At 45.9% G+C, this 15283-nt stretch overlaps 1 protein-coding gene across 1 annotated transcript; it reads right to left on the reverse strand.

Moving 5' to 3' along the window:
* Window positions 1–1907: 1907 nt before the first annotated feature.
* On the reverse strand, window positions 1908–13595 carry LOC101734786. Its single transcript, XM_031892898.1, has 9 exons — window positions 13242–13595; window positions 11899–12225; window positions 10489–10788; window positions 10177–10317; window positions 9682–10047; window positions 8812–9120; window positions 6957–7292; window positions 5366–5665; window positions 1908–2648 (listed from the first exon to the last, which is right to left on the reverse strand). The coding sequence occupies exons 1-9, from the start codon at window positions 13300–13302 to the stop codon at window positions 1996–1998; spliced, it is 2793 nt and encodes a 930-aa protein (XP_031748758.1). The 5' UTR covers window positions 13303–13595; the 3' UTR covers window positions 1908–1995.
* Between the last annotated feature and the right edge of the window lie 1688 nt (window positions 13596–15283).

The raw sequence follows: 15283 nt of genomic DNA on the forward strand, positions 1-15283 counted from the left end.
AGCTTTGGGGATGTTGGGCTGGTACAGGGGCTCAAACACACAGATAAACATTTCTAGCCATACTCTTTTTTAGGCTTTAGTTGTCCTTTAAGGATACCCCCAACACACTACCATTCAGTAGATAGTTCGCGTTTATATTATTCCTACCAAAATGCATGTGTATATATATATATATATATGTGAATTAAGTCAGGTCAATATAGTATTTATTCAGCTAACCCCAAGCTCAGGCCCCGCCCTGTACAAGTGAATGGAATATGGGGATTTTAGGAAAACTGCTGTAACAAAGGTAAAGAATAAGGAGGGAAAAGCTGATATAGAAACAGTTTATTCTTCTTAAAGTGTCTTTGTTCCTGATGTTACAACTCAGCAATAATTGAGTGTTTGGTTCATATTGATTGTTATTGGCATTAACCTTTATTACTAGTGAGATACACACCCACCCTCCTTATTGTCTCTAATCTCTCTATATATCAGAAATAAAAATGGAGATTTTTTCACAGGGAAATAACATATTGGGGTCTCTCTCCCTAAAAGAGGGTACAGTTATTATGGGAAATTGCCAGTTGGGAGGAGTCTTTCCCATTGGAGACAATACCCAGAGGTCTGTAGGGAAAGATCCCAATAACTGGGGGAGCTGAGTGGGCGGCACAATGGGGGGCAGAGATACCCGAATGTCTCTGGGGGGCGGGAATATTATTGTGGAGGAAAAACAAAAAGTCTATGAAGAAGTAACACAAAAAGGAACACAAGTCTCTGAGTCGCATTCTGGGTACAAAGTATTTAGATAACTTTAAAGGGTAAATAGAAAAAGCTGAAACAATGGGCAGAAAGGGACAAACATAATAATGTGAGGGATGTGACAAGAAAGGAAAGCCTGGAGATATAAGCGCAGGGGCTGCAGGACAAGGGATCCGAATAACCAGCAGCCAAATTACACTGGTTTATGTTTAGAGATTGGCAGAACCAGGTGCAACTGTGATTGGGTGAGAAGGAAAGAGTTAAGGCAGGAGGAAGCCGGCCTGGGGGCGGAGAAAGAGAGGGATGTGATGTCAGGAAAAGAAGCAGCTCACTTCCTTACCCTCTGAGCAGGTAGAAACATCCCACCCTCCCCCTTTTTGCATATCTTGCAAGATGTCAGGAGTTTCTCTTCTTTTTGTTTTCATATTATCAATTAATAACTGAATGTGGATGTGAATGCATTGTGATATTGTGCTTTCTGTATCTTTATACGGTATAAACTCGAGACTCAGCATTGTGTTTAATTCATGTTAACTACGATTGTTTGATCCAGGGAATGTTTCCGATTGCCATGGGGGTCAGGAAGGAATTTTTTCCCTCTTGAGGCATAATTGGCACAGGCTTCAGGTTGGGTTTTTTGCCTTCCTCTGGATCAAAACAGTGGATATATGATAATATTTATTAAGTTTTATTTGTCGCAGCAGCGGTAGGACCTTGCCCTAGTACTGCACAGGTCATTTTAGCAGAGGGAGAAAGGAGCTTCTCTCTTGTGACTGCACAGTCGATTGATAGATACAGACGCTACTACTGCTTGTGCTAGGTGACAGCCTGCTTGGATTTCCCATCATCGAGACACGACAGACCCAGAACCCACAGCTGCTGAACTTCTCTCATGGTGGGAGATGCAGCTCCTGCTGGTAGCAGAGTTTGGGGCTCTCCTCTCTGTAGTTAGAGGCAGTCTAATACTCAAGTCTTCAGCAAGGAACGGCAGAGCATAGTAGCGACCTCTTATGGAATTATGGCTTTACAATATTGCCTTAGTGTCCCTTTAAAGGCCTTTGAATCAGAAAATGCTCGTTGCCCTCCCTGGCACTGACAGTCCCCTTTATTCCTGTACAGGGGTAGGGATGAGCTGGGTGGGTGCATAGTAGGAAAACCTGGAATGATTAAAAGAACTACTGTGGCCTTTATATATATTTGTAACATGAAAACAATGACAAATACATTGGGGGAGTTATGGGGCAGGAATGGGGATTATTCAGGGATCACTAATGGGCCGACCCTTCTCTCTACTAACTGCCCCAGGCTGGGGTGCCCCACTCTGCAGATGAATTCAGCCCCTTGGTCAGTCTTCTGCTCTGGGGAGAAGGATAATTCTGTTTCACATGTAAATGTCTGATTCTCCTGCCTCTGGGATTTGGGTTCTGGTACTTTATAGCGTTTGGTGCTCACTGAGGCCTCTGATTGGTCTCCTTTCTCCTCCTTCTTACTTGTGTCTGAGATCTGTGACCCATCAGAATGGGCAGGCACGCCAAGTTCTACCCAGTCTCTTTTCCCCTTGTTACATCCAACTGGGATCCCTGATCCATCACACTGGGCAGTCAGTGCAACGTCTGATTGGCCTCCTTTCTCCATATTTAGCAAGTCTGAGAACCATAAGCCACTGGAATGGGCAGGTAGTGGGACCTCTGATTGGTCTCCTATTGTCCTCCTGACCCAGTCTGAGATTACTGAGTCAACACATTGGGCAGAGAGCGGGACTTCTGATTGGTCTCCTTTCCCCTTCCTGAACCAGCTGACAGTCAGTGCATCAGGGAAGTACCCAGAGACCCTACAGCTCAGTGCCACTTTCTCCTTCCCCAGTGTAGGAACCCGGATCTCTCCTACCTCTGGGCGCCAGGGGAAATCTGCCAATAAATAGGGATAAAGTCACAGCAATTACATTCATTTAATAGTATCTTATTAACCCTACCCCAGGCCCACTTACCTACCCACCTGTTACCCACAGTTCCCTGGGTTCCATAGTCACATGGTTCCAGGTCACATGGGCTTTATATTGAGGATCTGTGTATAACCCCCCCTACATTATGTTCCTATATTAACCCTACCCCAGGCCCAGTTACCTACCCACCTGTTACCCACAGTTCCCTGGGTTCCATAGTCACATGGCTCCAGGTCACATGGGCTTTATACTGGGGATCTGTGTATAACCCCCCCTATATTATGTTCCTATATTAACCCTACCCCAGGCCCAGTTACCTACCCACCTGTTACCCACAGTTCCCTGGGTTCCATAGTCACATGGCTCCAGGTCACATGGGCTTTATACTGGGGATCTGTGTATAACCCCCCCCTACATTATGTTCCTATATTAACCCTACCCCAGGCCCAGTTACCTACCCACCTGTTACCCACAGTTCCCTGGGTTCCATAGTCACATGGCTCCAGGTCACATGGGCTTTATACTGGGGATCTGTGTATAACCCCCCTACATTATATTCCTATATTAACCCTACCCCAGGCCCAGTTACCTACCCACCTGTTACCCACAGTTCCCTGGGTTCCATAGTCACATGGCTCCAGGTCACATGGGCTTTATACTGGGGATCTGTGTATAACCCCCCTACATTATATTCCTATATTAACCCTACCCCAGGCCCAGTTACCTACCCACCTGTTACCCACAGTTCCCTGGGTTCCATAGTCACATGGCTCCAGGTCACATGGGCTTTATACTGGGGATCTGTGTATAACCCCCCCCTACATTATGTTCCTATATTAACCCTACCCCAGGCCCAGTTACCTACCCACCTGTTACCCACAGTTCCCTGGGTTCCATAGTCACATGGCTCCAGGTCACATGGGCTTTATACTGGGGATCTGTGTATAACCCCCCCTACATTATATTCCTATATTAACCCTACCCCAGGCCCAGTTACCTACCCACCTGTTACCCACAGTTCCCTGGGTTCCATAGTCACATGGCTCCAGGTCACATGGGCTTTATACTGGGGATCTGTGTATAACCCCCCCTACATTATGTTCCTATATTAACCCTACCCCAGGCCCAGTTACCTACCCACCTGTTACCCACAGTTCCCTGGGTTCCATAGTCACATGGCTCCAGGTCACATGGGCTTTATACTGGGGATCTGTGTATAACCCCCCCCCCTACATTATGTTCCTATATTAACCCTACCCCAGGCCCAGTTACCTACCCACCTGTTACCCACAGTTCCCTGGGTTCCATAGTCACATGGCTCCAGGTCACATGGGCTTTATACTGGGGATCTGTGTATAACCCCCCCTACATTATGTTCCTATATTAACCCTACCCCAGGCCCAGTTACCTACCCACCTGTTACCCACAGTTCCCTGGGTTCCATAGTCACATGGCTCCAGGTCACATGGGCTTTATACTGGGGATCTGTGTATAACCCCCCCCCCCCCTACATTATGTTCCTATATTAACCCTACCCCAGGCCCAGTTACCTACCCACCTGTTACCCACAGTTCCCTGGGTTCCATAGTCACATGGCTCCAGGTCACATGGGCTTTATACTGGGGATCTGTGTATAACCCCCCCCTACATTATGTTCCTATATTAACCCTACCCCAGGCCCAGTTACCTACCCACCTGTTACCCACAGTTCCCTGGGTTCCATAGTCACATGGCTCCAGGTCACATGGGCTTTATACTGGGGATCTGTGTATAACCCCCCCCCTACATTATGTTCCTATATTAACCCTACCCCAGGCCCAGTTACCTACCCACCTGTTACCCACAGTTCCCTGGGTTCCATAGTCACATGGCTCCAGGTCACATGGGCTTTATACTGGGGATCTGTGTATAACCCCCCCCCCCCTACATTATGTTCCTATATTAACCCTACCCAGGCCCAGTTACCTACCCACCTGTTACCCACAGTTCCCTGGGTTCCATAGTCACATGGCTCCAGGTCACATGGGCTTTATACTGGGGATCTGTGTATAACCCCCCCCCCCTACATTATGTTCCTATATTAACCCTACCCCAGGCCCAGTTACCTACCCACCTGTTACCCACAGTTCCCTGGGTTCCATAGTCACATGGCTCCAGGTCACATGGGCTTTATACTGGGGATCTGTGTATAACCCCCCCCCCCTACATTATGTTCCTATATTAACCCTTCCCCAGGCCCAGTTACCTACCCACCTGTTACACACAGTTCCCGGGACTCAGGGGCTTCCATAGTCACATGGCTCCAGGTCACATGGGCTTTATACTGGGGATCTGTGTATAACCCCCCCTACATTATGTTCCTATATTAACCCTACCCCAGGCCCAGTTACCTACCCACCTGTTACCCACAGTTCCCTGGGTTCCATAGTCACATGGCTCCAGGTCACATGGGCTTTATACTGGGGATCTGTGTATAACCCCCCCCCCTACATTATGTTCCTATATTAACCCTTCCCCAGGCCCAGTTACCTACCCACCTGTTACACACAGTTCCCGGGACTCAGGGGCTTCCATAGTCACATGGCTCCAGGTCACATGGGCTTTATACTGGGGATCTGTGTATAACCCCCCCTACATTATGTTCCTATATTAACCCTACCCCAGGCCCAGCTACCTACCCACCTGTTACACACAGTTCCCGGGACTCAGGGGCTTCCATAGTCACATGGTTCCAGGTCACATGGGCTTTATATTGGTGATTACAGAACAGATGCCCAGGGACGTTACAGACACTGGTGATATCATACGTGAGTGGATCTGATTGGGTGACTGTGTTTGTGGGGGGCTGAGTATATTGTGTCTCCCCAAGGTTCCAGTTGATGTGAATATCTCGGGGGTAGAAGCTCCGTAGGGTGAGGGAGAACTGAACTCTGCTGTTAGTGAGAAGATCCATTTGTACCGGATCCTGACACACGGGTTTAGCTGGGGGGGAATAATAATGTGTTAATGACACTGATAGAGTAATAATTAATTAGAGTTATTAGTTTAATTCGGGAGAATCCATCAGGGTGGGTTTGGTACATCCCTACTTTTTTCAACCTAACTTGCTATGTTACTATCTAACAGTCAGGGGCGGAATCAACACCCCAGTAATATTATTATACAGAGCTGAGGGGCACCGGGGGGCTGCCGGCCTGTGTATGTGCCGTTACACTATTTACCTTTACATTCGGTGCAATTGTAACCATTGTTATTATATGGGCCCCTGTTTGTTATAAATGAATGTAAAGTGCTGAGTAACTTGCTGGCGATGAATCTATAAATGATGATTGCTGGGTTGAACTTGATGGATCTTTTTTCAACCCTATGTAACTATGTAACTATGATGATGATTTTCTCCAATACTGGGCCAGATTCAATTCACCTAAAAATATGAACATGATTCAAGTCTTTTCTCCTAATTCAGTTTTTTCCCCATAGACTTTAATAGAGTTTTTAAATAATACACAATGAGATACATTTTTCTGAATTGAATTGCATCTCATGATAAACCATTTCTCACTGTATTGAATCCTGCCCATTATTTGTAAATGGGAGAGAGATTATAAACTATTATCTCTGATCTCTACATGGAGCTGAGTCACATGGGGTCATGGGGGGCTGTTTGCTGTATATGGGGTCTGTCTGTAACAAATACCTGAGGAAGGACCTGTGGGGTCAGAAACATGTAGCGCTATGGTACGGTAAATAAATATACACATGTTACAAATGTATTTATACAACTGATTACTATTATATTTATTTGGAGCAATTGATTGCATAGTTTCCTATACAACAAGGCACACCTGGTTACCCTAAAAGCCACCTGAGTGTATTAGTAATAGAGATACATGTATGTGGATGTGGATATTTATGCCAATCACAGACACTAGCTGTGTGGGTGGGAATATAATGTTTGGGGGGTCAGTAGCTGTGACTGGGAATAAGGACATGAAAGGTGCCTGAAACACATCTGTTGCTATTGGTGGCTTCTCTTATATATATATATATGTCTATAGATAAAGAAGAAATATTTATTCGATGTTAAGAATGTTGCACAGGATCCAAACCCAACAGCCAATGTTACATTCTGGCAAAGTGTTTGGGAATATTATACAATATTTTCTGTTTTGTATAGTTTTCTGTTACAGGTACCAGCCCATACACAGATATTATAGAGAGACTTGGGGAGAGAGGGGGAAAAATAATGGGAAAAATCAGCGGATAGACTCACCCATAACCTTGATCCTCCCAGTGCTCGTGTCTATGGGTTCCCCCAGACTGGGATGTGCCACCCTGCAGATATATTCTGCCCCCTGGTCTCTCCGTGAGGGGTAAATGATCAGACTGGGGGTGCAGCTGTAGGTGCTATCTGGCTGTTTGTGGGGCCGTATATATGGGTGAGTATTGGGCACTTCTGTTAGTTCCTCACTTTGTGCCCCTTTCCGCAGCCACGTCACTGTCAGGGCATCTGGGAAATACCCCGAGATATTGCACCGCAGGGTGGTGGGGCTGTTATGGAGAAACTGAGCCTTCTGTATTGGCTCCACTGCTGGTTTCCATGGGAATTCTGTAAAATAATAGAAAATCTTGTAAAAATGCCCATCAGTGTCCCTTGCCCGGTACAGTATCACATACATTATAGCAGCTCTGAATAGATTCTGCCCCACATGGAGGTGCCGGGGTAGGAGGAACACTGGGCAGGGGTTGATATAGATGGAGGAGACTTTTGTGGTGCACAAAGCATAATGCAACGTGTTGCTCCCAGATTCCCCTGTAGTGATATTGATGCACTGAGATGCATTAAAGGGGACATATTGAGTGAGAAACAATATTGTGCCAATGAGTTGTACTTATCTAAAGTCGGGGCAAAAGTAAGTGAATCCTTAGGTTTCTCATTTAATCTGAAAGTGAAATCAGAATCTGGTGTTTCAGCCAATGGGATGACAGTCAGGTGTGAGTGAGACCCATACAGCACATATGGGGATATATATCATGGCTCCAACACATATGGGGGGGGGGGGGGGGGTCTGAGGGACTCAGAAAACAAGACTTATTGGTGCCCATAAAGCTGGGAAAGGTTACAGACTCTCTATAAAGAGTTTGGCCTCCACCAATCAGCAGTCAGACAGATGGGGGCACTTCAATCCTGTTGTTACCCTGCCCATAAGTGGTCACCCATCAAAGTCCAACTGCAAGGTGGCGCCTAATAGTCGGAGAGGTTCCACCCAGGAACCCAGGGAAACTTCTAAGCAACTGAAGGTCTCACATTGGCCAATGTTGATGTTCATGAGTCCCACCATCAGGGGAACCCTGAGCAGCAATGGCATGGTATGGCAGGGGAGCAAGGAGAAAGCCACTGCTCTCTAACCCCAAAATAGTGCTGAGCCCCTACAGTTGGCTACAGATCATGTGACAAACCAGTAGGAGACTGGGAGAATCCAGTTGGGTGTACGGATAAAGAAGCCAAAATGGAATTTTTTGGATCAAAAAGAGCATTCCCATTTGGAGAGAGAAAAACACTCCATTCCAGCATAAGAACCTTCTCCCTGTATCTGTGGGACATGGTGCTGGGAGGGTTCTAGTTTGGGCCTATCCATCTTGCCATTATTGATGGAACAATGAATTGTATTCTATCAGCAAAGTTAAAGGAAAAGGAAAACGTTGGGTCTGTAGCTGAAGAAAAGAATGGGAAACAGACGGCTTGGGAGTAGATGGGGAATACAAAGTACTTGATACAGAATGCCAAATGGCACTTGGTGGAACGAGAATGAGAGACCTTCTTATTCAAATATAGTGTTATAGACACAGAAGGTCCATGCAAAGGGCACCTCCAGCCTGCGGGGGGCGGCATTGGGCAAACTGGAAACAGTGAGGCTGCTACCATGGGTCTACCTGACCCAGACAGCCTGGTTTTCTTCTCTTAAAGTTACCAGAGGCGGCTTTTTGCCCCATTGCAGGACCAGCCCTGTTTACTGAATTTCATGGACTTCAAGGAAAATATACCGACCGCACGAAACCCATATAAATCCGTATATATAAATGCAGATTCCTATGCAAGACACTGGGCCCCCGACATGGCGTCTCACCTGGATCCTGTGCAGAGAACTCCCTGTATCCCAGAGCCCCCAGCGACTCGTGTTCCCAAGTCACACCCACTTGGAATTCCGGATCTTTAAATCGATCCCCAGGAATTCTGACCTCACTGCGCACATTAAACGTCAGATCAGGGTTCTCCGTATATTGCTCGTTGGCTATTTTTCTGCCATGGGAAAATCCCAGCCCACAGACCCAAGTGATGGAGATGTCTCTGGGGTAGAATCCCCGCAGGGTGAGGGAGTAGGAAACCTTCGCTGGGCCGCACAGAGTTGGTACCACTGATACCGGCGCTGGTCTGGCTGCAAAGTAAAACAGGTGATAGTGCCAATTCCTAACAATGGGGAAGCACATAATTCAGTATTTAATGAATAAAGCATTATCATCACTACTGATCACTGATGAGTGAAAAATTAAAAATTAATTTGAATTGCTTTTGGAGTCAGTAGTAAGGATTGGGACAATGCTGGGTTTTTAAAGAATAAGTAATCCATAAAAAGTGTAATGTAAAATTGCTCATGGAACTTTTATAAGCACTTTTTGCAATTTCCATGAATTATTTAGTTTTTCCCATTTTCAGAGTTAATTAAGTTTTAGGTTATCTGCCAATGTAACTAATTTTGTATCAACAGCACCACCTGCTGGCCAGTCCCTGTAACTGTGCAGTCAGAGAGAGAGATCTTCAGAAGGAAAACAGGGAAGTGTTCTGATGTTGCTGCTCAGGAAGGAGATGGGACACGTGAGGCTTCTGATCTCCCTAGTGCCATTCTGTTGGGACTTTCTAGTTAGTTTTGGATTCTCTAGTAAAAATGTATCTGCTTAAAACTTAACTGTTAAGCTTTAAGTAAAATCCCAGCACTTACCATAGATGGTGGCACAGGGGAATCTCCTCTCCGTAGTTGCCCCAGTGCAGACAAACCTGCAGATCAGGGTCACATCTCTGTGTTGCCCCACACGGGGTACAAATCTCAGGGAGGAGCAGTGGGTTTGCAGCCCCTCTTTCCTACAGATGATCAAGTAGGAGCCCCCCAACAGCCATTCTGCTTCCCCTGGGTCCCCCGGGTGGCACTGGGGTATGTCCCGCTGCTTTCCTGCCCTCTCCTCACTCCATGTGACCTGTGGGTCCCCCTGGGGGCAGTTAGTGGCCGTACAGTACAGAGTGGCCTCTTCTCCATCCAACAGCTTCTCTGGCCCTTTAATCTCACTCACCGAGTAACCCTGTAACGGAGCTGATACAGATCTTGGGTCAGTACATTAAGCCCCCAAAGTAGATTTGTAATTTAGAGTTAAAACTGTAATATAATGATATTAACATTCAGCATTCATATAATTAGCCCAATATGATTCAGGAACCATACCATTTCCTATAACAATATCATTATCCTTATTCCAGCACCAACATTTCCTTCTGTATTTCCAGATTAAAGTGCCGACTCCCAATCCGACCAGTAGAACAAATGGGAGGACACAGGACAGAATGACGACCGAGTTTCTTTCATCTAAACGAATGAAAAGAAATTCTGTAAGTCATTAAGTCAAGACAATAACTATGAACCTCTCACATCGGACACATTACTGCTCTTACTGTTTGAGTGCAGTAAATATGAATGATTAATTAGCAACAGGGTAACAGTAATGTTCTAATGAGCAAATGATTCAGTTACTGGTACCTTCATACTCCAACTGGGCATCTTCCTGGAGAGGCTGCTGGAGAGAGTGATGTTGGACTCTGCAGGAGAAGTTATGGTCCAACTGCCCATCCATTGGGGGTAACGTCACGGTGCCCCTCACTCTGTATGTGCCGTCTGGGTTCCTCTCAGGTTTGTCCAACTGGGAGTCTGTAAGGTGCTTATTGTCTTTATACCAACTCACATCAATATCCACTGGGTAGAAACCATTGGCCGTGCAGATCAGAGTGTTCTCCTTATTCTTACTGATAACTTTACTGGGGATACGGATCTGTGGGGGAACTGGGGGACACAAGCACAGAAATCTTTTTCATATAAGAAGACAAGTCCCCCCCTAACTGGCCTTCAGGCTGGGCCCCCTTAGCCCCCAAGGTTACAGATATATAGAAACATTGGGGTAACAGTCACCCCGCTATAGTTCCAGGGGTACCCAGGGCACAAATAAGCACTCACCCCAAATCCCCCCCTAACTGGCCTTCAGGCTGGGCCCCCTTAGCCCATAACAAGGTTACAGATATATAGAAACATTGGGGTAACAGTCACCCCGCTATAGTTCCAGGGGTACCCAGGGCACAAATAAGCACTCACCCCAAATCCCCCCTAACTTGCCTTCAGGCTGGGCCCCCTTAGCCCATAACAAGGTTACAGATATATAGAAACATTGGGGTAACAGTCACCCTGCTATAGTTCCAGGGGTACCCAGGGCACAAATAAGCACTCACCCCAAATCCCCCCCTAACTGGCCTTCAGGCTGGGCCCCCTTAGCCCATAACAAGGTTACAGATATATAGAAACATTGGGGTAACAGTCACCCCGCTATAGTTCCAGGGGTACCCAGGGCACAAATAAGCACTCACCCCAAATCCCCCCTAACTTGCCTTCAGGCTGGGCCCCCTTAGCCCATAACAAGGTTACAGATATATAGAAACATTGGGGTAACAGTCACCCTGCTATAGTTCCAGGGGTACCCAGGGCACAAATAAGCACTCACCCCAAATCCCCCCCTAACTGGCCTTCAGGCTGGGCCCCCTTAGCCCATAACAAGGTTACAGATATATAGAAACATTGGGGTAACAGTCACCCTGCTATAGTTCCAGGGGTACCCAGGGCACAAATAAGCACTCACCCCAAATCCCCCCCTAACTGGCCTTCAGGCTGGGCCCCCTTAGCCCATAACAAGGTTACAGATATATAGAAACATTGGGGTAACAGTCACCCTGCTATAGTTCCAGGGGTACCCAGGGCACAAGCACTCACCCCAAATCCCCCCCTAACTGGCCTTCAGGCTGGGCCCCCTTAGCCCATAACAAGGTTACAGATATATAGAAACATTGGGGTAACAGTCACCCTGCTGCAGTTCCAGGGGTACCCAGGGACAGATTTAGACCTTACCAAGAACCTCTAATATGACCCGGGTGTCTCTGGGTTGCTGCTGATAGATCACGTGACACCTGTAGATCCCTTCATCCGAGATGGACACGTTGGCCAGAGACAAGGAGGCATCTCCCATATTTGCTGCCTGTCCATTGAATGAAGCCCTGGGGCTGAGGGACAAACCTTTGTTATCAGATCTTACAATTTCCTGATGCTCAAAGTACCAGATTACAGTTGGGGGTTCAGGGTTTGGGGGGGGTTTATCCACTTGGAAGCTGCAGGGCAGAAGAACATCAGAGCCAGCGAGGGCACGTTGGGAAGAAGTAAAGATGCCCAGAACTGCACCTACAGGGAGATATTCACATACAAAGGATAAATAGAACCTCACACAGTGATACAATGATGTGACTGCAATGGGGTAACAGCCAATGGGGGAAGTTACAAGAGCAGGGATTGGGTTCCTTGGGATACAGATACACAGGCTTGTTATTGGTTAGTGTGTATGCATATCATGAATATAGAATAAGTTCATGGGATCTATGACACGGCTGCCCAAACAGTGACACTAATTATTGTTATTTTACAATCAGTTCCAAGGTTCTAGGGAAAATGAAAGATATCTTCACATATGTCCATCTTCTGGAGCAAGTGAAGGCAAGCAGAACCCTGATTGGAGGATCTATATGCATGTTAAATAGAGCAGTTTCCCAGTTGATCTGAGCATGTGCAAGTCACTGACTTTGGCCAGCAGCTGGGCGGGAACACAACTCTGACTCATAAGACTCAAGCCACGTTATACTGCAGCCCCCCTGGCAGCTAAACTGGGGGTTATGTATGAAATGAGTGGGTGTTTGGGGTAAATAACCTACCGGCTGCTGCTCAGGAAAGGTAAAGCGAGAGGGACGAGGGGCCCCTTCCCTGTCTGTCCCATAAATATACTCTGTGCTGTGTGTCTGGGACTTGGGAGCCAACAAACTGTTACAGACACTATCAGTAAGTGTCAGGCAATGAAAGGGTGCCTTTGGGCGGAGCCAGGGAAGCCACTCCCACTCCTCTCAGCTCAGCACATATAATACAATTCTTCATTACATTCACCTTGAAATGAACTTTAAGAATCATGTAGATATTTAGATCGTTCCATCGTTACTAATTAGAGAGACATTGGGGTATCGGGGGCAATAGATAGAACTGACTGATCTAATGGCAAAATTCTAGGGAAGTTTAAATATAATCAGGTTCTGGGGGTCATTAGTCCCATTAGAAAGACAGCAGATTAATGATAATAAAATAACATCAAATGAAAGATGATAAGAAATTTCTGCTCCTATTATGAACCCGATACACAGAACTATAACACTCACCTGTTTGGTGCCAGAGGAGAAGGAACAGATGGATCAGCCGGTACCGGTGGGTAAGGAACATGGTGCCTCCCTTCCCTCCAGTCTTTATCCCAAGGTTCTGTTGGTTCCTCTGCAGTTTCCTAGGGGGTCCAGTAGTCGGTTCCCGATTTATAGGAATTTACCTGCCCCAGATAGGGGTAATCATTTCAGCATATAAGATCCAGTATAAACCCATCTGCCCCAACTCTTCTCCATTAGGGAACTTCCAGCTTTCACTTTGTCAGTTTCAGTCCAACCTGTTACACTTGTTTCTTTTATAACACTGTTAATATTTACTCAGTATGGATTTAGCATTCTCAGTACTTGTACAGTGGTACTGATTGCAGGCTCTGCAGCCCAGAACTGGGAGAGAGGAGCTGCTACCCTTTGTAGGGTTATTATTTAAAATCTACTTTATTTCTGTACGATAAATTTTCTAATAAATATGTTTTGAAGGCATGAGTTTAATGTAAAATATTTGTGTTACTGGCCCTTTAAGCACAGTTTCCCAGCACTGAACAAGTCTGTCCCTTTATCCCCATGTCTGATTCCTGTGCCATATAATGAGGGGAAAATGCCATCATTATCTCTATATGTAAGGTACCAGCAAGGGGCCTGACACAGGGAATCAGCATTCTCATTGGTCACTTCTCTTGCATCTATAATGAAGTTTTGGCTCAGTAGAATTCTCATTGGGGAATTGGTTTCCATGTGTAATTAGGTTTTTCATCAACTTCTATAGAGAACTAGGGGGCGCTGTGGGGCAGCTTTACGGTTGGGTTTAGTTCCCCTTTAAAGCAGAAGCCGGGATAATAGCTGATCAGATTCCCAACTACAGACCGGTTTCACCTTTCCCAGGGCTCACCCAGATAGTGTAGAAATTTCTAACCAGTTTAGCTGAGACAAGAGTGTGGATTCACAAACAAATCAAAGGGTTGAGGAGACTGCCTTATACAGATAAACAGAAGGAATTCTGGGAACTAATCCCAAAGAGCCCCAAGTCTGTAGTTGGGAATCTGATCAGCTATTATCCCGGCTTCTGCTTTAAACCCAGTGGCTGAGCTTTAGCCTATAGGGTAAACCCATGTAAATGGGATTGGTTCCCAGAAATCTGTTTGTTTATTAAAACTTCTTAAACGCATACAAAGGAATGAAACATGAGTTCAGGAAGACCTTTGCCACCATTAGTTTTATGTTTACACAGTGACACTTTTAAGTTCTTCCATTATAGAATTCCAAAAGAATCTAGAAATCCTCCTCATCAGTTTGTCCAGGTGAAAATCATTTGGTGAATAAACCAAAGCAACAAAACAGAGTGAATAATTAATATGGCCCAATCCCTCATGGAGAACTAACATATCTAGTAGAATTAAGTCTAAAACAACTGGACCTTTCTTCTAGATACTGTATATTGTGGCATGGATGAAAGAAAATACATAGACAGTCATGTGATCTCGGAGTTGCCCCCTCCAGTTTTCCTCAGCCCACTTGGTTGCCCAATGCTGCAGGCTACAGTTTGTCAAGTGCCCAATACATAAGTGCCCAATACATAAAACAATATGTACCAGGGGGTCTGTCACTTTCTGAATGGATCTGATGGACCTTCCTCCAATGTGTGGAGCCTACAGGATTCTGGGGGCCATGATACCGCTGGGACACACTTACACGTAATAGGGGGCATTTACTTACAAGATGTACAAAGTACAATTCTGTTGTAGATCAATATATACACTTTCCCACTGCTAGTTTTGCCATAGAAATTGCCAAAAAACATAATTAGAGATGCAAAAAATTCACCAATGAGAGCTCTACTTATGAAAAACTTCATTATAGATGCAAGAGAAGTGACCAATGAGAATGCTGATTCCCTGTGTCAGGCCCCTTGCTGGTACCTTACATATAGAGATAATGATGGCATTTTCCCGTCATTATATGGCACAGGAATCAGACATGGGGATAAAGGGACAGACTTGTTCAGTGCTGGGAAACTGTGCTTATTGCTCCCAACTCCAATTGCAGGAACA

The sequence above is a fragment of the Xenopus tropicalis genome, chromosome 9 (genome assembly GCF_000004195.4).
Source record: "Xenopus tropicalis strain Nigerian chromosome 9, UCB_Xtro_10.0, whole genome shotgun sequence".
In the NCBI taxonomy this organism is placed as follows: Eukaryota; Metazoa; Chordata; class Amphibia; order Anura; family Pipidae; genus Xenopus; species Xenopus tropicalis.